General features: G+C 42.0%; 1 protein-coding gene across 6 annotated transcripts in view; it reads left to right on the top strand.

Moving 5' to 3' along the window:
* Positions 1–22013, top strand: part of LOC111972365 (ecotropic viral integration site 5 protein homolog) — a 96193-nt gene that overhangs the window by 22955 nt on the left and 51225 nt on the right. For 3 of the 6 annotated variants that reach the window (XM_023999398.2, XM_023999395.2, XM_023999396.3), the window contains exons 2-3: positions 4300–4559; positions 16052–16241. In XM_023999398.2, coding sequence (XP_023855166.1) covers positions 4381–4559; positions 16052–16241 — 369 coding nt within the window. In that variant the 5' untranslated portion in view covers positions 4300–4380. The other 3 variants (XM_070446205.1, XM_023999397.2, XM_070446206.1) reach the window with 3 other exon arrangements.

Genomic DNA, 22013 nt, shown 5'->3' with positions numbered 1-22013 from the left:
CTGTATGGGGATGAGGTAGTTGGATGGGCTATTTACAGATCTCTGACAGCTGGTGCTTAAAGCTAGTGAGGGAGATATGAGTCTCCAGCTTCAGGGATTTTTGCAGTTCGTTCCAGTCATTGGCAGCAGAGAACTGGAAGGAAAGGCGGCCAAAGGAGGAATTGGCTTTGGGTTTGACCATTGAGATATACCTGCTGGAGCGCGTGCTACGGGTGGGTGCTGCTATGGTGACCAGTGAGCTGAGATAAGGTGGGGCTTTACCTAGCAAAGACTTGTAGATGGTTTGCGCTTAATATATTTGTTTTTCAACAGGTCAGTGACCCAAAACACCTCCAGTCTGTGTAATTTTAAATGTTTTAAATGTAAAATGTATTAAACTAGGCAAGTCAGTTAAGAACAAATTCACGGCTTACCGGGGAACAGTGGGTTGTTCAGGGGAAGAACAGATTTTTACCTTGTCAGCTCGGGGATTCGATCCAGCAACCTTTCGGGTACTGGCCCAACGCTCTAACCACTAGGCTACCTGCCGCCCCAAAGGGCTATTTGACCACGAAGGAGAATGATGGAGTGCTGCATCAGATGACCTGGCCTCCATAATCCCCCGACCTCAACCCATCTGAGATGGTTTGTGATGAGTTGGACCGCAGAGTGAAGGAAATGCAGTTTCAAGTGCCCAGCTAATGTGGGAACTCCTCCAAGACTGTTGGAAAAGCATTACAGGTGAAGCTGGTTGAGAGAATGCCAAGAGTGTGCAAAGCTGTCATCAAGGCAAAGGGTGGCTACATTCAGGAATCTCAAATATAAATATATTTTTGTTGGAACAAGTTTCTGGTTACTACATGATTCCATATGTGTTATTTCATAGTTTTGATGTTTTCACTATTATTGTACAATGTAAAAAATAAAAAACTTTTAGTAGGTGTGTCCAAACTTTTGACTGGTTTCATTCATTCGGAACACCTTCCTAATATTGAGTTGCACCCCCAGGGCAGCATGCTAGAGTACCGGGTGGTAGCTGGCTAGTAACAGTGACTAAAGTTCAGGGCAGGGTACTGGGCGTATGCTTGCTAGTGGTGACTGTACAACAGTCTGATGGCCTGGAAAGTATTTTCCCCCTTTCTAATTTCCTCTATTTTTGCATATTTTTGATACTGAATGTTATCAGATCTTCAACCAAAACCTAGTATTAGATAAAGGGAACCTGGATTTACAAATAACACACACAAAAATTACATGGGTCCCATTTATTCCTGGCAAAAACCAAACACTGCATTCTACAGTAAGAACCTCATACCAACGGTCAAGTATGGTGGTCGTTCTGTGATGTTTTGGGAATGCTTTGCTGCCTCAGGACCTGGATGACTTGCCTTAATAGAAGGTACCATGAATTATGCTTTGTATAAGAGAATTCTACAGGAGAATGTCAGGCCATCTGTCTGTGAGCTGAAGCGCAGCTGGGTCATGCAGCAAGACGATGATCAAAAACACACAATCAAGTCTACCTGAAAATGGCTAAAAAGCAACCCATTTGAAATGTTGTAATGGCCTCGTCAAAGTCCAGACCTAATGCCAATTGAGATGTTGCGGCAGGACATAAAACGAGCAGTAAATGCTTGAAAGCCCTAAAATTTCAGTGAGTTACAGCTGTTCTGCATGGAAGAGTTGGCCAAAATTCCTCCACAGAGGAATTGGTTGGAGTCATTGCTGCTAAAGGAGCACAACCAGTTATTGGGTGTAAGTGATCAATTACTTTTTCACACATGGGCATTGGGTTTTGCATAAATTAGTTTATTAAATTAATGAGATAAGAATGTAATTGTTATTTGTTCACTTATCTAATATTAGTTTTTGTTTTGAAGATCTTATCATTTAGTATAAAAAAAAATATGCGAAAGTAGAGAATTAGAAAGGGCTTTGATGCACCTGTACGGTCTCCTAGATGGTTACCATACTAGGGGTTGCAAACCCATGTGGGGACGACTGATATGAAAATGTGGTCCCAGGAGAATTTCCAAAATCCTGAGAAATAATAAATGATATATATCAGCAAAAAATGAAACGTCCTCTCACTGTCAACTGTGTTTATTTTCAGCAAACTTAACATGTGTATGAACATAAGATTCAACAATTTGAGACATAAACTGAACAAGTTCCACAGAGATGTGACTAACAGAAATTGAATAATGTGTCCCTGAACAAAGGGGGGTCAAAATCAAAAGTAACCGTGCATCTCTTCCTCATGGACTGCACCAGATTTGCCAGTTCTTGCTGTGAGATGTTACCCCACTCTTCCACCAATTTAGTGGAATTAAAATAGCGCGTGTACAGTATATTCGTTTGTCACACGTACAGCATATAGATTCAGAGCCTTTGAGTGGAAAATCGGTCGGATAGCGCAAGAGCTGCTACTGCTGCAGTATCTTGTGGTGCTTTCAAGACAACTGGGAACTTAGAACAAATACGAGCTCAAATCAGGACTTCGGTGATCTTCAGGTCGGAAAGTCGTAGCTCAAGAACAGCGGTTCCCAACCTCTTTTGTTTACTGTACCACCAACTGAATTTTGCTCTGCCCGGAGTGCCCCCTCGTGCATTTTACTAGTAGGCCTATGGTCTCATAAGTCTTCTCAAGTACCCCCTGTGTATAGTTCTTGTACCCCTGGTTGGGAATCACCGCTCTAGAAAGAGGCCCGTGTTCGCAAGTTTTTGAAATTCCGAGTTGGATGATTGTTTTTTTCACCCCAGTTGTCTTGAACACACTGAAGTCGGAGATTTCCGAGTTCCCAGTTGTTTTGAATAGGCGGCATCAAACCTTCAAACCTTAAATTGCTTCAAAGTAGCCTATTAGATCTCATCTCTTTCTAAATTTCTAAAGGATATTTTCATCACATGAAACTACTTGCATGTGTATTGCCCTTTTGACAACTGTTTTCCTGCTTAATTGAATTATGGAGTGAACATTCACACGCAGCTTACTGCCTTGTGCGCATTTCTGTGCCAGTAATGTGAATAAATAATAGTTTTAACATTTTAAGCTAAACGTTCTGATCTGTTGCATCACTCATTGCTTTTTAACAGTTTTTTTTTTTAATGTAGCCTAGGCCTACTGGTTGTATGAATTTGGGATCTATCGTCCCACAACTGTCCCAGAGTCTGTTTTGGAATAGCCTCTTTCTTTCTCGACAAGCTGACCAATAGAATAGGTAGCCTAAACGTTTCTATAACAGTCGATTTACATAGGCTAGTGATTTTGCTGTTCGTTACTCGTCTTGTTGGCCGAGGAAAAGTACATGTGGACAGTTATTCTAACAGCTTCAAAGTGCACTTCAAAATTCGGTAAGAAGGACTGCGCCTCGTTGCATCCTCGACTTGAATGTTCTGTTTAATATGAATTCCTATATTCTAAATGTGATTTCTGTCATTCTGAGAACCTTGGGTGGACGCCCTAATGAGGTTACACACCCAATGCATGTGGGTCCGGTAAATTATTCAAATGTAAATTAAAATGTTGCTGGTCAAATGTCCGCCGCCACATTTTCCTAACGGAAACCCTGCCTCACCACTTGGGGGCTGCCCGGCATGGAGTCCAGGATCCAGATGCAGATGGTGTTCAGTCCCAGGGTCCTTAGCTTAGTGATGAGCTTGGAGGGCACTATGGGTTTGAACTCTGAGCTGTAGTCAATGAGCAGCATTCTCATGTAGGTGTTCCTTTTGTCCAGGTGGGAAAGGGCAGTGTGGAGTGCAATAGAGATTGCGTCATCTGTGGATCTGTTGGGGTGAAATGGAGTGGGTCCAGGGTTTCTGGGATGATGGTGTTGATGAGCCATGACCAGCCTTTGAAAGCATTTCATGGCAACAGACGTGAGTGCAATGGGGCGGTAGTCATTTAGACCGGTTACCTTGGTGTTCTTGGGCACAGGGACAATGGTGGTTTGCTTGAAACGTAGGTATTACAGACTGGGTCAGGGAGAGGTTGAAAATGTCAGTGAAGACACTTGCCAGTTGTACAGCGCATGCTCTGAGTAAGCATCCTAGTAATCCGTCTGGTCCTGTGGCGTTGTGAATGTTAACTTTGGGTCTTACTCACATCGGCTACGGAGAGCGTGATGAAACTACACACTAACACAGTCACACATCAGTGTGGTTTTCAATAGTCCTTTTTGTTCTCTGGTTATCCAGTGTCCATAACTAAAGCATTGCCAAAAAGCCCAAAATACATGAAACAGACAAGGAAGGAAGTTAAATTGTAAAGGCCTCCTCCAGTCCTCTTTCAGCTCACATGAGTCCTTATCTCCTCCACAGGTGGCGACTGAAAAGGTTGCAGGCAAGCTGAGTTCTACACTCTCATGGGTGAAGAACTCAGTGTCACACACGGTCAGTCAGATGGCTAGCCAGGTGGCCACGCCGTCTAGCCAGGTGGCAACGGTGCCCTCGTCCCTGCAGACCACCACAGCCACCTCCTCCTCCACCTCCCTCTCCTCCTCGTCCCCCACTTCGGCATCGCCCGCAAAGCTCAGCCCAGATGAACTGGAGCTGCTGGCTAAGCTGGAGGAGCAGAACAGGTGAGGGGATCACTATCAAACAATCACTCAGTATCTGCCAAGTGTCAACATCATTCATGTTTCTGTTATGTCAGACATTGACAGTAACTTAATTAGCACATCTCAGGTAACATTGTTTAGATTGGGAGGTTAGTCTAGCCAGCTATCTAAACGTGTAATAATCATGGTCGAGTTACCGACCGGGGGTCCCCATGATTTTGTTAGTTACGCTCACTCAGATATCATATTAAAAACTGCTAAATCTTCTCTTATACACATGGCAAAATGTGTAGAAATGCAGCAAACGTACTTTAAAACTACAACATGTATCTATGCTCCATGGAAAAATGTGTACAACTCTTAATTTTTTAAAATCTCACCACTGTCTGGGGGAGGTAAAATGTTTTGCTCTTAAGGTGGGCCACTGCGGCCCCTCATGATGATTTCTGATTTTTTGTGGCCCCCACCCCTTTCAAAGTTGCCCATCCCTGTTGTAGACCATTGGCAAAGCCATTGGTTATGTAATGTTAATTGTCCATCTAGCAATAGAATTGCATGACACCAACAACAGTGAGTATAACATTAACTGTGGTTGTGAAGGCATAGCACAGTCATCTTAGTAAGAACAGCCAGCCACACTCTGTCCCTGAAGTCTTCATTAGCTGAAACAATATTAGAGTGCATTTAGTCCCCACTGCTGTCGCTCCACTCTCTCCCTCTTTCTCCCTTTTCTCCCACCACTCTCTCCTTCTGTCTCTCCTATGGCTCTCACCCTGCTTTTATAAGCAGTCTCAGTGTTGACATGGAAACGATGAGGACTGGGAAGTGCAGCCAGGTTGCTTGGGTTTATACTCACTGCTGTGTAAAGCCTTCTCAAGTGAAGAATACTGTAGTCAGAGCCCTGTGAGATGTAGCCTTGGCTTTTACAGACCGAATTAAGGAGTGGGTGAACTGATCTGTTTTCAAGTGTGAGAGCGATGCTCATAGTGGGGCTGAGACACGCTGTAGTAGGACACATCTGAAGGTGAAACTATCGGCACAGTCTGCTGTGTGAGATGAGCAGGAAGTGAGAGTGATATTTGAATAGGTTTGTTTCCCCATGCTCTGTAAAGCTTGGCTAGCATCCATTATAAAATGCATTATAGACTGAGAGAGAGACTTTTGCTTTCACTAGTGATGGATGATTCTTATCCTCTTCTAGCTCCTTTTGGCATCAGTCTCTCACTCCATGGACTGTACCACAAGGATGTCTCACTAGATTTTATTATTCAACTTTTCCTTTTCATTGTCCTGGGCAGATCTCTGAGCACCTTCTTGAACAAAGGGTGGACAGAAGGCGTGGTGATGTAGAGGGGACTTCTGGGTTATTTGATCTTTGACCCAGATCTCAACCCCTGCAAGCAGGGCCACAGCTGGCCTCTTTCACTAGGCACATGTCCCTGCTGCCCCTCCCTTTTCTTCCCTCTTCCATCCCTCCCTCCTTCCCTGTGACTGACAACAATACCCTATCATCTGCCACAGCTCACAAAGACCCTCATGTCACCCTGATAAAATGTAGAGCTCTTGTTGCCCCCTTAGAAAAGGCTGTGTCGCGTAGGAAGCATGGTTTTAAGGATCGTCGTGACTGTGGGCCGAAAATGTTTTCAACAACAACAAAAAATTAATTGACATCGTTCCATTGAAAATAGTCATCTTTGAAGAAGGAAAAAACACATAAAATTCACTGCATGAAGACTCGTACAGGCGTATGATATCCCACTGATATTGATGTTGAGATTCCTTGTTCCTCCCCTAATGAATGCCAAGATGAAAAACAGATGAGATCATAATGGAAATGTACAGTGCATTCAGACCCCTTCCCATTTCCCACATTTTGTTACGTTACTGCTTTATTATAAAATTGATTAGATAAACAATTTCCCTCATCAATCTACACACAATACAAAGCGAAAACAGATTTTTAGAAATTGTTGCAAATGTAATAAAAAACTACATAGAAATGCCTTATTTACATAAGTATTCAGACTCGAGGTTGTAATCGCTGCAAAAGGTGCTTCAACATAGTACTGAGTAAAGGGTCTGAATAGTATGTAAATGTGATATTTCAGTTTTTTTATATATAAATATATATGTGTATATATATGTATGTAAAAAATGTGGTAAACTAACCTGTTTTTGCTTCGTCATTATGGGGTGTTGTGTGTAGATTGAGGAAAATGGTTTATTTAATCCATTTTAGAATAAGGCTGTAATGTAACAAAATGTTGAAAAAGGAAAGGGGTCTGAATACTTTCTGAATGCTCTGTACATGCCTAGCTATCCTCTCTCTCGTTCTGACTGAGCAGGCAGACACTGATGTGCAGGTGCAGTAAAAACTAGGCTGTTATCTGTGGGAACTGACAGATGACTTTTGTATTTTGAAATCCATGTTTGGGGAAGGCCTTTGTACCATGTAGATAAGAGGTGTGTGTGTGTGTGACAGGGACAAGAGTCCCAGACTCAGTTCAGCCAGTTCACCAGGCTGGTAGCTTCTCTGGATCTTCTACATAACAAAGACATAAAGAAAGCACCATGAGTCTGTCTTGGTAAGCAACACAAGGATTGTTACTTCTTTCTAGATCGCATGGCTCTTTTCTTGTTACCAAGAGGCCATAACGGAAGACGGTGTAACTGACATGGATTATTTGGCAACAAACCACATCGTCAGAGCGACTCGTTTTAAATAGTTCCTCTCCTAGGAATCTTTGTGATTTTCGTCTCTTATTCTGGTTATGCTAAATGTAATGGAGCCTGTACTTAAAATTTTCAGTAAATCTCAATGGTTTAATGTATTTTGTTTTGAGCCGTCTGTGAGAACCCAGTATGACCTGTTTGTGTACTGGTGAATTATTAGCTTTGGAGCAGCGACTAGGCTACATTTGGAATTCAGCTTTCCTGTCTGTCACAGTGTGTGTGCCAACTTAGAATGAACAGTGTATCAACATTTGTGATGTATTTCTGAAAATAACAGCATGAAATCTTCCAAGGAGAGAGACATTCTGCAGCATTGAAGGTCCCCAAGAACACAGTGGCCTCCATCATTCTTCAATGGAAGAAGTTTGGAACCACCGAGACTCTTCCTAGAGCTGGCCGCCCAAACTTTATGGTAGAGTGACCAGACGGAAACCACTCCTTATGCATCATGTTGTTGTGATGTTTTTCAGTGACAGGGACAGGGAGACTAGTCAGGATCGAGGGAAAGATGAACGAAGCAAAGTACAGAGAGATCCTTGATGAAAACCTGCTCCAGAGCACTTAGGACCTCCGACTGGGGCGAAGATTCACCTTCCAACAGGACATTGACCCTAAGCACACAGCCAAGACAATGCAGGAGGGGCTTCGGGACACGTCTCTGAATGTCCTTGAGTGGCCCAGCCAGAACCTAGACTTGTAACCAATCTAACATCTCTGGAAAGACCTGAAAATAGCTGTGCAGCGACGCTCCCCATCCAACCTTGACAGAGCTTGAGAGGATGTGCAGAGAAGAATGGAAGAAACTCCCCAAATACAGGTGTGCCAAGCTTGTAGCGTCATACCCAAGACTGCTGTTCTTTCTGCCAAGGGTGCTTCAAGAAAGTACTGAGTAAAGAGTCTGAATGCTTATGTAAATGTGACATTTCAGTTTTCTATTTGTAATAAATTAGCACAAAAATCTGTTCTAATTATGTTTGTAACCTGTTTATATTAGCAATAACGTACCTCGAGTTTGGTATATGGCCAATGTACGGAAAACAGAAAAGAAAACACTGCACACTGCTGCTCATGTTCCCAGGTGATGTTTATTTACAACAACGTTTCGACCCTTAGGTCTTCAACTGGCATGCATATCCAAGGTGGGGGTGGAAGGTCCTATATACCTATATATAGGGGCAGTACTCATCTCATCACTTCCTGAAACAGGTGGTAAAAAAATGTATATCATAGTTTCACAATATTAACATTCAATGGGGCGGCAGGTAGCCTACTGGTTCGAGTCTTGCGTCAGTAACCGAAAGGTTGCTGGATGGAAGCCCTGAGCGGACAAAGTTATACTCTTGTCGTTCTCCCCTTGAGCAAGGCAGTTAACCCACTGTTACCAGATAGGTTGTCTTAATTGGCTTGGCTATCATTTTAAATTTTTAAATTTTTAATATTAACATTCAATGTATCAAAATATATGATCATACACAGAGAATGTGATCAATATTTGCAGTAATATACATACAATATTCAATTAGGATTAGACGTATTAAGTAGACGTATTGAAGCTATAAAAATCTTTTCATGTCAAACTCCTCATTAAGGCCAAGAGGAGACCATGTGTTGAGCCTGTGGATCCAGAAAGATTCCCTTTGAAGATGTTTCCTCTCAATGTCCCCTCCCCTGCGTGACATCTTGACCATTTCTATTCCACTGTATCTCAGAGAACTAATAGGATGTCCAGCTTGTACAAAATCAGCAGCAACCAGATGTTTTGTCTCACCTGTCCATATATTGCTGCGGTGCTCACTGATCCATATCTTAAAACTTCTTAGAGCTAGGGTCTATTTTCCTGAATTTCCGCCTGACTGACGTGCCCAAAGTAAACTCAGCTACTCCGGCCCAGAAGCCAGGATGTGCATGTAATTAGTAGCATTGGATAGAAAACACTTTGAAGTTAGTAGAAATGTTAAAATAATGTATGAGACTATAACACAATTGATATGGTAAGCAAAAAACCAACCCGATTTTTTTMGGGGGGGGTCCCAGGCTCTTATAATGGAAGGCCCGATGCAATTCTAGCTCCCAGATTGCAATTCCTATGGCTTCCACTAGATGTCAACAGTCTTTGTTTAAGGTTTCAGGCTTGTTTATTCCAAAACGGGTAAGAATTTGGTGTTTTGGTACAAAGAGTCCCAGTGGAAAATCAGTGCGCCTACTAATTTTACTTTTCTATTGAAAATACTTCTTTCCGTATGAAATATTATAGTTTATTTACATTTTAGGATACCTGATGATTAAATGGAAACGTAGTTTGACTTGTTTGAACAAAGTTTAACGGTAGCTTTTTGGACTCCTTTGTCTGCAAATTGAACGAGTGGATTACTGAAATCGATGGCGCCAACTAAACAGACTTTTTGGGATATAAGGAAGGATTTTATCAAACTAAACAACCATTCATGTTGTAGCTGGGACCCTTGGGATTGCAAACAGAGGAAGATTTTCTAAGTGATTTATTTAATCGCTATTTGTGACTTTATGAAGTCTGTGGTGGTTTAAAAATATATTGATGTGGGGCGCCGTCCTCAAACAATCACATGGTATGCTTTCGCTGTAAAGCCTATTGTAAATCGGACAATGCAGTTAGATTAACATGAATTTAAGCTTTTAAACGATATAAGATACTTGTATGTTCATAAATGTTTAATATTAAGATTATTTATTTGAATTGCGCGCCCTCCAATTTCACCGGATGTTGTCGACAGGTATCCCGCTAGCGGGACGCCTAGCCTTAAGAAGGCTTCTACTATTTTTCCCTAATGTAAGACAGACCACAAGGACATTTCAACATGTAAATAACATTGGTGGACATGCAGGTAATCAGGCCCTTGATTTTAAATGTTTGTCCTGTGAGGTGGTGGGTAAATGAGTTGTATTTGTACGTAAAGCTGCTTTGAGAACGTTGGCCACATTTGTAATTACCCTCCGGAACATTGTCCAAAAAAGTTTCCCTTTTCTCTGGTGGGTAATCAGATTTATCTAGAGGTGAAAGGCACACGTATTTAGGCGATGTGCTGACTAGCGGAGTAGAACACTTAAATATTAAATGAGAGCCGCACACTCTAGGAGCTCAGATGCAAAAATGTCATGTCCAGCGTTTCGACAGACATGCTGTCTTCATAAGGGTATAATGACAAACACTGCGGGGTGACGCGTTTATATAGTGTCAAAAGACACACACAGGTGTCTGTAATCATGGCTGGGTGTGGCCTGGTATCATTGGTTAATTCTCATATATTAAAATAGCGTACAAAAAACATGAATGGATGGCTACATAGGCCAACAAACATTTACAATAGCAAAATCACAAGAATGGCTTCAGATCAAAGTCTACGTTGAGACCGAAGGCATCAAGGGTCTTTAAATTAAAGATCCAGCCAGCCTCTCATTTTAACAATAAATTGTCGAGGTAATCAGATTTAACCACGATCTCTCACATACGGGGGTCTTTTAAAAACCATACGTGGGGGATATCTAAAAATGGGTTTCAATTGTGGGTCAGTATCAATAATGTATCAGTGCTTCCTGATAATGTCCTTAAATGCCTTCCCCAATGGTGAGTTTTGGGTAAAGCATGATGGGACATGTTCTGCTTTTTCTTTGACTTTTGGTTGAAGGCTTTAGACCTTCAAAACGATCATTGGCATGTTTTACCCAATTGTCTTTGTACCCCGTTTCCTTAAATCTTTGTGTGAGGTCCGTGGTCTGTTTCTGATAAGAAGCATCAGAGCTGCATATTCTTCTGATGTGACTGAATTGACTTATAGGGAGACTTTTAATAAGTGGACGTGAATGAAAGCTGTCACCTCTAAGGAGGGTATTCCTGTCCGTAGGTTTCCTATAGAGATCTGCAGAGAGGGAGGTTTTGTCGTTAATAACCATCACATCAAGAAAACTGATTTGTGATAGGTCATAATTAATGGTGACGTGAAGGTGTTCATTCATAGAGTTTAGGTAAGCATGGAATTCCAAAAGTTCTTCCTGGATTCCTGTATAGATCAAGAAAATGTCATTCAAATATCTCAGAATTAGGAGAATATTGGAGAGAAAGGGGTTTTAAGGTCTGAATTCAGCACCACCTGTTTTTAAACATTCCTAGATATAGGTTAGCATGATTAGGAGCCATAGTGCTCCTCATCGCTGCCCCTTTTGGTTTGGAGGAAAAAGTCTCCTCTGAAGACAAAATAGTTGGAGGTTAGTAACAGTTCAGCCAAGTCCACAATACAATTAGTGCTGGGAAGAGCATTAGAGGGCCGTTCATTGAAGGTAGAGATGTTCTCTGTCAGAGATCCATTACTACTCACAATGGGCCTGCCTGGTATAGGGGGTGTCATGCTCTTGTGAAATTTGGGTAGAGCGTTAATGACCGGTGTGGTTGCGCAGTCAACTTTCATAACCTCATATTCGGTCTTTGTAATTTCCCCTTCATTCAAAAATGTTGACAATTTATCATGGATCAGAGACTTGAATTGATTAGTAGAGTCCTATGGGAGTCTTTTGTCAAATTCATCGTCACTAAGTTGTCTCAGAATTTCCTTTTCATAGTCTGCTGCATTTAGTATCACTATTGCACCTCCTTTGTCGGCAGGTTTTATAATCATACTGGAGTCATTTCTCAGTTCCATAAGAGATTCTTTCTCTGCTTTGGACATATTGTGGTATACCTTGTATTCTATTTTCTTAGCCAAGAGATTATGTACATCTTTCTCAACCAGGCGGCAATATATTTCTCATGAGAAGGATTTCTTTTAGGTGGTAACAATGTGATTTTCCTTTTGAAATATGTATTTTCCCTTGTCATGTCCTCAGGGCGGGAGTCAAGTTCATTGTCATTCAGCTGGTTATCTATGGGAAAAACATTAGCACTGTTTCCTGTCTGGTTACTAATATCGTTAAATAGATTAACATTGGCAGGTGCATAGGGAGCAACCCCATTACCAAAAAAGTTTTGAAAGTCTATAACTGTATCAAATTCATTGGCCTGTGATGTTGGTACAAATGATAGTCCCTTACCTAGGGCAGATGAACATGTATCAGATCTAGACCTGCTGGACAGGTTTATTACCGTGTCTTGCTCCGTGTGTCGAGCGGGGATTTCGGTGTTGCCAAGATGCGTTGTGCCTAAGAGCAGCCTTTAGCCGTGGTATATTGGCCATATACCACACCCCCCCCCGGCCCCTATTGGTTAGGTGTATTCCCTCACACCCCCGTACAGCTGTGATGACATAGGGCTCTGCATTCAGCAACAGCCTTCTCACTTTATAGGCCTCTCGTATGATACTGTACCCGGTCTGGCATCTAGCTTACTGTTTTCTAGATTAGTTGCCATTGAAAGTGAGGTTATGTTTTAATTGAAGTAAACATTTTGTTTTTTATGTAAATGGAATGTTGTAGAAGGGTGCAGACACTTTTTCTTTTTTTGTGATTTCACATTTTTGAGAAATTTACCCCAAACAGCAAAGCACATCCTCAACCTCAGTATGGGGGCGCTGAAGAAAACATGAACAGAGGCTCCAAAAACACTCAAATACATCCTTTTAGAAACAGCAAAGCTCTCACTATAGTGATGCAGGTCTTTTAGATGGTGTACACATGAAATTGTATAATTCTGAACTTTACCCGCAATTTTATATTCCCTTTTTGTGCGACTCGAGCGCAATTAAAAGCTATCCAGCTATTCCATTCTCCCTGTAGCCTGCTGCTACAGGTAACTGGCAAAATAATGGAAACGCAAACAAAGTGTCTTAAGGCTTTGGGCCACCACAGGCTGCCAGAACAGCGTCAATGTAACTTGGCATAGATTCTACAAGTGTCTGCAACTTCCTGTGTGGATGCACCCCATGCTTTCAATATACTTTGTGTCCCTCATTTACTCAAGTGTTTCCTTTATTTTGATACCTGTAGAATGGACGGAGAGGTATCGCTCGAGTCGCTACAAAATGGAATATAACTTTGCTGATAATGTTTGGAATGAGACCAGTTCATGTGTACAATATCTAAAGACCTGCATCACAATACATACTATACAACGAGGATGCGGAAGTGAATTGCTGTTCTGGGTATGTTTCTCAAACATGTAAAACCACAAACTGTAAAACCCTTGCTGGTGCTGTTCAAGCTGTGACAGTAACCCAGGCCTACCCTGGCCCCCTCTCTCCTGACCCAAATATGGCTGTAACCCTACCCAGTCTGTGAGCTCTCCCAGTGACGTCACCATGCACCCGAGAGGCCCAGGCCCTTTTTCCGAGATCAGATTTATGGGCCTTTGTGTCGTAGGCCCAGCCATAGCCTCTTCCCGACTGGCACCCTATTCCCTATGTAGTGCACTACTTTTGACCAGAGCCCTTGTGTAAGGTAGTGCACTACATGAGAATAGGTTGCCATTTGGGACGCACCCATGGGCTCGTCCGCAGTGCACTGCATAGGCTGGTAGGCATAGTTCCCTCTCACAGGCCGGGGGCCTGTTCAGCGTTTCCGCTGCAGTCATTTAACTGTGGCGCCGCGCCACGGCAAAATCATTCCCGCCACGCCAAAAAAAAGATGTGACACATTTACTTTCCCTCTGCCAACAAAACGAGTAAGGAATAGAAAAACCAGACAACCCCATAGTAGAATAGTTTGTCTATTTACTTAGTCGGCTTGTTGTGCGTTCTATGCGAGATAAATATTTATTTCAAGGCGCATTCAACCTGCAAGTGGCATGGGGAGGGAAACATGCATTTTGACAAGCAGTCAATGCAATACAATTCTTAATGTGGGAAACCGCCGTTTTAATGGCCTTTTGTTAAAAAGAGCGCATTCCAGCTTTACATTCCTAATTTATTTATTTCTCCACTCCTAAATATTTGCAAACTGCACCGTTTTAAACCTGTAAATTTTAGCAGTGGCATGGTTAAGCACGTTCTGAAATTTGATGTGAGTGCATAGTGTAGATTAGGGCTAAATGTAACACTGGTCAATTGTAGGGTAACTTGGGGGCAACCAGGGAAAGCGTTAGGGGGAAAAATTGTAACAGGCAAGGGGCGTTTTACCAAAAGTTTCCTTAACAGGTAGGCCTACATTATATTCACTGTATTTATGCAAGTATTTTTGAGACATAAAATCGTCAATACAATGCTTACTAGTTGAAAGATCATGTTTGTGACCTTCCTTCAGCCTATTTATTTATAGCCACTATGCTGCATCAGTTTAGCTACAGGTAGTAATGCGTGTTGCTAATAAACATGCCTAATCATTTGGACCATGTATATATTAAAATAATTTGTACAAATAATTTTACCAATATGTTATTGGGCTCATTTCTGAAGGTGGGAATTATATTTTAGATGGTGTCAGCTTTTCTGTTGACATGTCATGGCTTTTTTTTTTTTTTTCGTCATGTTTTGTTCAAATTTAGGATCACATTGAAGTAATAGGTAAACAACTGTGCAAGTCCACTTTGTTTTCTGTCACTTGGGACCTTAATGCAAGTTAAAGGTTCATTTTAAATATCAGTCTGACTGAAAAATGTGTTTGGAGTGGACTGTAAAAATGCAATGTCAACCTTTGTCCTATAGTGATTATGTACCCATAAAACATAGTGATATACGACGCTATGGCCCCAAATCAGCTTAAATCACAGTTGGGATATAGCCTGGGCAGAGGCTAAGTGCAGGCAGTGGCAAATCTGTTCTAATGTTCCTTTCTGGTGGAGGTCTGTCTGTCTGCGACGCTTACATGATGGAGCAGTGACTGTCGGATGTCGCTGTTTAACTGCAGTGAGCTAGTTTATAGTTCCACATCATGGGCTGGATAGAAGCAGTCCACCATCTTCTACCAACTGGATAATTGCTTTATTTAGCTAGCAAATAGATCCAAGTTGGCCAGACTTGAAATGTAAAGATCAGCTGGTTGCTGGCTACTCACTACTGCGTTGGCTTGTGCTTGAGAGACCCGTGTATATTGTCTGTAATGCCTGCTACAAGAAGTTAGTCATTATTGGTGAATCGCGATGTTGTCACCCATGGGCGATAGACTATGCTGTCGTAATATCGCCCGACCCTAGTATTGACCCCGATGAAGTGATCATGGTGGTTGTTCAAGGCTTTACTATCTATGTTCATTGCATTTTTGGTTGAGGAAACAAACAGAAGTGCAGTGACAGAATGTGTTGTCCTGTCCACCTTTTGAAGAGATGCACTATAAGCCTTACCGCCTGTAATTACTATAAGCCTTACTGTCATCGACCCTACATCCAGGGCTCAGAGCTGTGGCGGCAGCAGGCTTTGCTCCTGTCATCGCTGGGGCTGCTGTTAGGCTTCTCCTTGGCTGTGGCTCTGCTGTCATAAAGCTGTGCTACATCTCACTGCAATTTCTACCTTCTTAAATTAGCTTATCTGTTTTTAGCGCTGCTCTAGAAGTGCCAGCATGATTTGCATAAATGTTCAGCAACAATTATTGGGTTACTTACATCAAGCGTTTACTCAATGTACAGTAAACCCACTCTGCTTTCACTGCCCATATGAAATTATTGGCACTAATGAAAGGTTTCAGATTGACAGGGACATTGGCAGTTACGCTACATTGTTACCCGTGTCTATAATTTTGTATTTGAGCTGCGTTCACTTCCGAACATAGAATGAAATGTTCCCTCATTCAGTCCGAGCCTAATGTCTCTCATTGCAGATCTTGTAGGCCTAAGTTGAACGGTCATATGAGGAAAGAAATGCTTAAGCCTGTTGTGCTTGTCTCTTTAGGTTGCTGGAGACGGACAGTAAGTCCCTCCGCTCTGTGAACGGATCCAGACGTAACAGCGTCTCCAGCCTCGTGTCCAGCTCCTCGGCTTCCTCCAACCTGTCTCACCTGGAGGAGGACTCCTGGATCCTCTGGGGACGCATAGTCAATGAGTGGGAGGAGGTCCGAAAGAAGAAGGAGAAGCAGCTCAAGGTGAGACACTACTAGGCTATAGGTTCCTCTGGAAGAGTTACAGGAAACTCTTTCGACCTGGGGAAGCTGGTCCCAAATGGCTCCCTCCGCCTTTCCCTTGGGCTTAACCCTGGCCTTCTGTAAGGTGGAGGCAATACGGTGGATGGTCCCCATGACACAGGTGACCAACGGTTGTCTATGAGCCAATGTATGCTTCGGACTAACTGCTAACCTTGTGCATTAGTCGTACCATAATGCGATCCTGTTACTGTTATGAGACTGTGGTGGCTAGCTAGCAACAAGTAACTAACACAAATATTTGTAATCAATGAAGTTAGTCGACTTAGAAGCTGTTGTACAGTGCGGGCTATGTTTCATGTTGTAGATACTTTATTGTTCAGGTCTAATTCCAAAGGCCAGGTACGTCCCTCAGTGACCCCTACTGTGGCTGTGTTGTCATTGAACTTACGGTGTCAGTTCTGGTCTAGTTTTTTGTTCTCAGTGCTCCCTGCAAACTGATCGTGTGTAGTGCCCCTCACTGGTCGCACAGGGGGAACTCCATTCAAATGTAAATGAAATGTCTCTTTTTATTGTCAATCTGAATGAATGATACATCAGCTTTGGAGTCCTTTTTATGCATCAGGTTTGGAGTGTATAAGTAGCCTTGCATCGATACTGTTTGCACTGAAACCATATCTATTCTTCTATAGTTGCTATAGCAGTGGTTTCCACTAGCGCTGGCTGTCGGCACTTTTTCCACATAAATTAACTAGGCTACTTTTCAATTCACTAGTCAGAAAAAAGTCTGCTGAGCCCTCCATCTTCTAGCAATCTATTGATAGGACGGGCACCTGTCAGTCACAAAGTGAGCGATGACAAGGAAACCACTGCCTTGATGCCTGTCTTCGGTGTGTGTGTGTGTGTGTGTGTGTGTGTGTGTGTGTGTGTGTGTGTGTGTGTGTGTGTGTGTGTGTGTGTGTGTGTGTGTGTGTGTTGTGTGTTGTTGTGTGTTTGATTGCAGTCGAATTTTTACATGTAGGGAGAGAGCATGAAATTGAAGACCACATGTAAATTACATTCTATTTGTATTTGAGCAATATGATTGGCCATGCATTCAAGCACCACCATGCTCCCCGCGAGTCACTTCTCGAGCAGTACATGATTTGATGCCTTTACACAGCACACGGGAGCTGTCCAGAGCAAAAAGAAGTGGCCATCAATCTACTCGCTGAGCTTATTTATTTGGGGGAAAGAGATTTACAAAAGTAAACCTTGAATAGTGAACATACAAGCATATACAGTTGAAGTTGGAGTTTACATATACCTTAGCCAAATACATTTAAACTCAGTTTTTCACAATTCCTGATATTTAATCCTAGTTAAATTCCCTGTCTTAGGTCAGTTAGGCTCACTACTTTATTTTAAGAATGTGAAATGTCAGAATAATAGTAACGAGAATGATTTATTTCAACTTTTATTTCTTTCATCACATTCCCAGTGGGTCAGACGTTTACATACACTCAATTAGTATTTGGTAGCATTGCCTTTAAATTGTTTAACTTGGGTCAAACATTTCGAGTAGCCTTCCACAAGTTTCCCACAATAAGTTGGGTGAATTTTGGCCCATCCCTCCTGGCAGAGCTGGTGTAACTGAGTCAGGTTTGTAGGCCTCCTTGCTTGCACACGCTTTTTCAGTTCTGCCCACAACTTTTCTATAGGATTGAGGTCAGGGCTTTGTGACAGCCAGTACAATACTTGACTTTGATGTCCTTAAGCCATTTTGCCACAACTGTGGAAGTATGCTTGGGGTCGTTGTCCATTTGGAAGACCCATTTGCGACCAAGCTTTAACTTCCTGACTGATGTCTTGAGATGTTGCTTCAATATATCCACATAAGTTTCTTTCTTCATGATGCCATCTATTTTGTGAAGTGCACCAGTCCCTCCTGCAGCAAAGCACCCTCACAACATGATGCTGCCACCCCCGTACTTCACGGTTGGGATGGTGTTCTTTGGCTTTGGTCCTTTGCTGTTGTTCTGGGATTGATTTGCACTTTCGCACCAAAGTATGTTCATCTCTAGGAGACAGAACGCGTCTCCTTCCTGAGCGGTATGACGGCTGCATGGTCCCATGGTGTTTATACTTGCGTACTATTGTTTGTACAGATGAACGTGGTACCTTCAGGCGTTTGGAAATTGCTCCCAAGGATGAACCAAACTTGTGAAGGTCTACAAATTCTTTTCTGAGGTCTTGGCTGATTTCCTTTGATTTTCCCATGATGTCAAGCAAAGAGGCACTGAGTTTGAAGGTAGGCCTTGAAATACATCCACAGGTACACCTCCATTTGACTGAAATGATGTCAATTAGCCTATCAGAAGCTTCTAAAGCCACGACATCATTTTCTGGAATTTTCCAAGCTGTTTAAAGGCACAGTCAACTTAGTGTATGTAAACTTCTGACCCACTGGAATTGTGATACAGTGAATTATTAGTGAAATAATCTGTCTGTAAACAATTGCTGGAGAAATGACTTGTGTCATGCACTGACTTGCCAAAAGTCCTAACCGACTTGCCAAACTATAGTTTGTTAACAAGAAATGTGTGGAGTGGTTGAAAAACGAGCTTTAATGACTCCAACCTAAGTGTATGTAAACTTCCGACTTCAACTGTACAAGCTGCCTACTATTGATAGTCTGCATAAGAAAGCTACAAAAATACCTAGCATTAGTCTTGGCTAGCCTACTGTATCTCTTTTGGAGCGTTTTTCTTAAAGGGGCTTCTCAAAATTACATACTTTAGAAACAGAAATGAATGCAACTAAAGCAGTACAATTCTAAAGAATAGAGTAATGACTTGCATGGCTAAATTATATTACACAGCTTTTTAATACATCATAATATCATAATAACCAAATGTAGCCAGTATCGGCTGAATATAGAGAGAAAGCATGCCAACCTATAGGTCTCGCATAACCCCAATGCATTTAAGAACTACACCATCTTCGGCCCAGTAGATTTTTGGCCAACTGGCCTGACGGGGACAGTGAAGGGGAAAAAAGTGAATTTGATCAGTGTCATTTCCTGATGGTTGCTGGTTGAAAATACAATCTTGCATGAGAATGTACCAGAGGCCACTAAAATAAAGCTTGTTCGGCAAAATAAATCTTAACATTCCACCCCCAGCCTGGGGGAGCATGGCTGGCTACTTTTTCTATTTGGCTGGCTATTCCATGTTCTTGTGGAGAACACTGGCTATAGGACAGTGCATTTGGAAAGTATTCAGACCCCTCAACTTTTTCCACATTTTGTTATGTTACAACCTTATTCAAAATGATTAAATCGTTTTTTCCCTCATCAATCTACACACAATACCCCATAATGACAAACCAAAAACAGGTTTTTAGAAATGTTTGCATATTAATTAAAAATAATAAACATAAATCACATTTACATTAGTATTCAAACCCTTTACTCAGTACTTTTTTGAAGCACCTTTTGGCAGCGATTTACTGTTTGGCCACTCTACCGTAAAGGCCTGATTTGGTGGAGTGCTGCAGAGATGGTTGTCCTTCTGGAATGTTCTCCCACCTCCACAGAGGAACTCTGGAGCTCTGTCAGAGTGACCATTGGGTTCTTGGCCACCTCCCTGACCAAGGCCCTTCTCCCCCAATTGCTCAGTTTGGCCGGGCGGCCAGCTCTAGGAAGAGTCTTGGTGGTTCCAAACTTCTTCCATTTAAGAATGATGGAGGCCACTGTGTTCTTGGGGACCTTCAATGCTGCAGAAATGTTTGTGCCTCGACACAATCCTGTCCCGAAGCTCTACGGACAATTCCTTCTACCTCATGGCTTGGTTTTTGCTTTGACATGCACTGTCAACTGTGGGACCTTATATAGACAGGTGTGTGCCTTTCCAAATCATGTCCAATCAATTGAATTTACCACAGGTGGACTCCAATCAAGTTGTAGAAACATTTAAAGATGATCAATGGAAACAGGATGCACCTGAGCTCAAATACGAATCTCATAGCAAAGGGTCTGAATACTTATGTAAATAAGGTATTTCTGTTTTTAAATTTGAATACAAAGAAACATTTCGAAACCTGTTTTCGCTTGTCATTATCGGCTATTGTGTGTAGATTGAGGAAAAACTTAACAAAATCTGGAAAGAGGGAAGGGGTATGAATACTTTCTGAATGCACTGTATCTGCCATATGGGGCTAGTGTAGAAGTGGTAGAGAATCCTCATCAGTCATAACTGGGCCTTACCTACATGACTTTGGTATATTACAATTCCCAGAGAAGAGGCCTAAGCTACAACACCTCCATGTGACCAGAGGTGTTGTAAGACAGCGTCTAACTCATATTAATCATCACATTGGGGCGGCAGGTCGCCTCGTGGTTAGAGCGTTGAACTAGTAACCAAAAGGTTGCAAGATCGAATCCCCAAGCTGACAAGGTAAAAATCTGTCGTTCTGCCCCTGAACAAGGCAGTTAACCCACTGTTCCTAGGTCGTCATTGAAAATAAGAATTTGTTCTTAACTGACTTGCCTAGTTAAATGAAGGTAAAAAAAAAAAGGTGATTAAACAAAGAGATTGCTCAATTGACATTGCTATCTCCTCTGTTGACCAAGTTGAGGTTTTTCACTGCAAGGCGGGAGGAAAACTGAGCATACTACTTTTCTGTTGTATTAACAAAACTGATATTCTCAATTTGTGACCGACCACCTCTTTTCTGTCTTATCTTGCAAAATTTGAAATTGTGTTTTACATTGGATAAAAGTACAAAATGGCATCGTTTACTGCAGTTGAGGAACAATGGGAAAGTAATTCTGGTTTCAAAGTTGATAAACTTGTAACCCCACTTTTGAGAGAATTTCACGTGAATGTGTTGATACACCTACTGCAGAACTCATCTTTGCCTACACCCATTCAGCATTGTTCACACCCTCTTAATCCTTAGCCCCACCCATCTCTTTAAGGATTCACGTGAGGCCGTGCGCTAAACGAAGCGAGTAAGGTAGTGTAGTTCACATGTTCACGAAATACAATAGATGGTCGTAATCACACCCAGACACACCTGATTAACTTGATGGGTCATGTAATCATCTGGTGAAGTGGAGTCTTTTGTTTAGTTGTTTTGTTTAGACATGTAGCTAGCTAGCTAAACAATTAACCATAATCCCAACCCATACAGTACTAGATATACAAACAGATTGTCATAGCTAGCCACCATGCATGAAATGCTGTAGTATGAATCTACAGATAGCTAAAGCTACAACCAGGTTTAATGTTAGCTAGCTAGCTAACATTAGGCTATAACTAGCAATGCAAATGGATTTCTGAGAGAGAAATAATATTACCACAGATAACACACGTAACGTTAGCTAGCTAGCTAAACAGTACGCTTTAATCTGCTGCAATGAAAATACTTTCTGCTAAATTCAGGGCAGCAGTGTTGTTAAGACCAGTAGCAACACTTTTGCAGTTCTCCATTGCTACTATATTTTTCAAAAAAGCTTCGGTAGCAAGGATTATCTACACATACAGAGCAGCTCATGCTTCATTCCGAACTCACCTACGTGACAGATCAATCTGAACTCATCTCTCTGCATGTCCAGCCCATCCATTATCTCAGCCAATCATGGCTAGCGGGAAGGTTCCTACCTTTTTCTGTGGCTAAGCCAACAAGGCTCGTAATTTAACAATTATATTCGTATTTTCAGATGGCATACAAGTTTGTTATTAAGACACATGAAAGTTAACATGTTCCAGAAAGCATTACATTTTTTAAATC

Source organism: Salvelinus sp. IW2-2015, linkage group LG13, assembly GCF_002910315.2.
Source record: "Salvelinus sp. IW2-2015 linkage group LG13, ASM291031v2, whole genome shotgun sequence".
Classification (NCBI taxonomy): domain Eukaryota; kingdom Metazoa; phylum Chordata; class Actinopteri; order Salmoniformes; family Salmonidae; genus Salvelinus; species Salvelinus sp. IW2-2015.
This window is presented reverse-complemented; position numbering and strand designations above follow the sequence as displayed.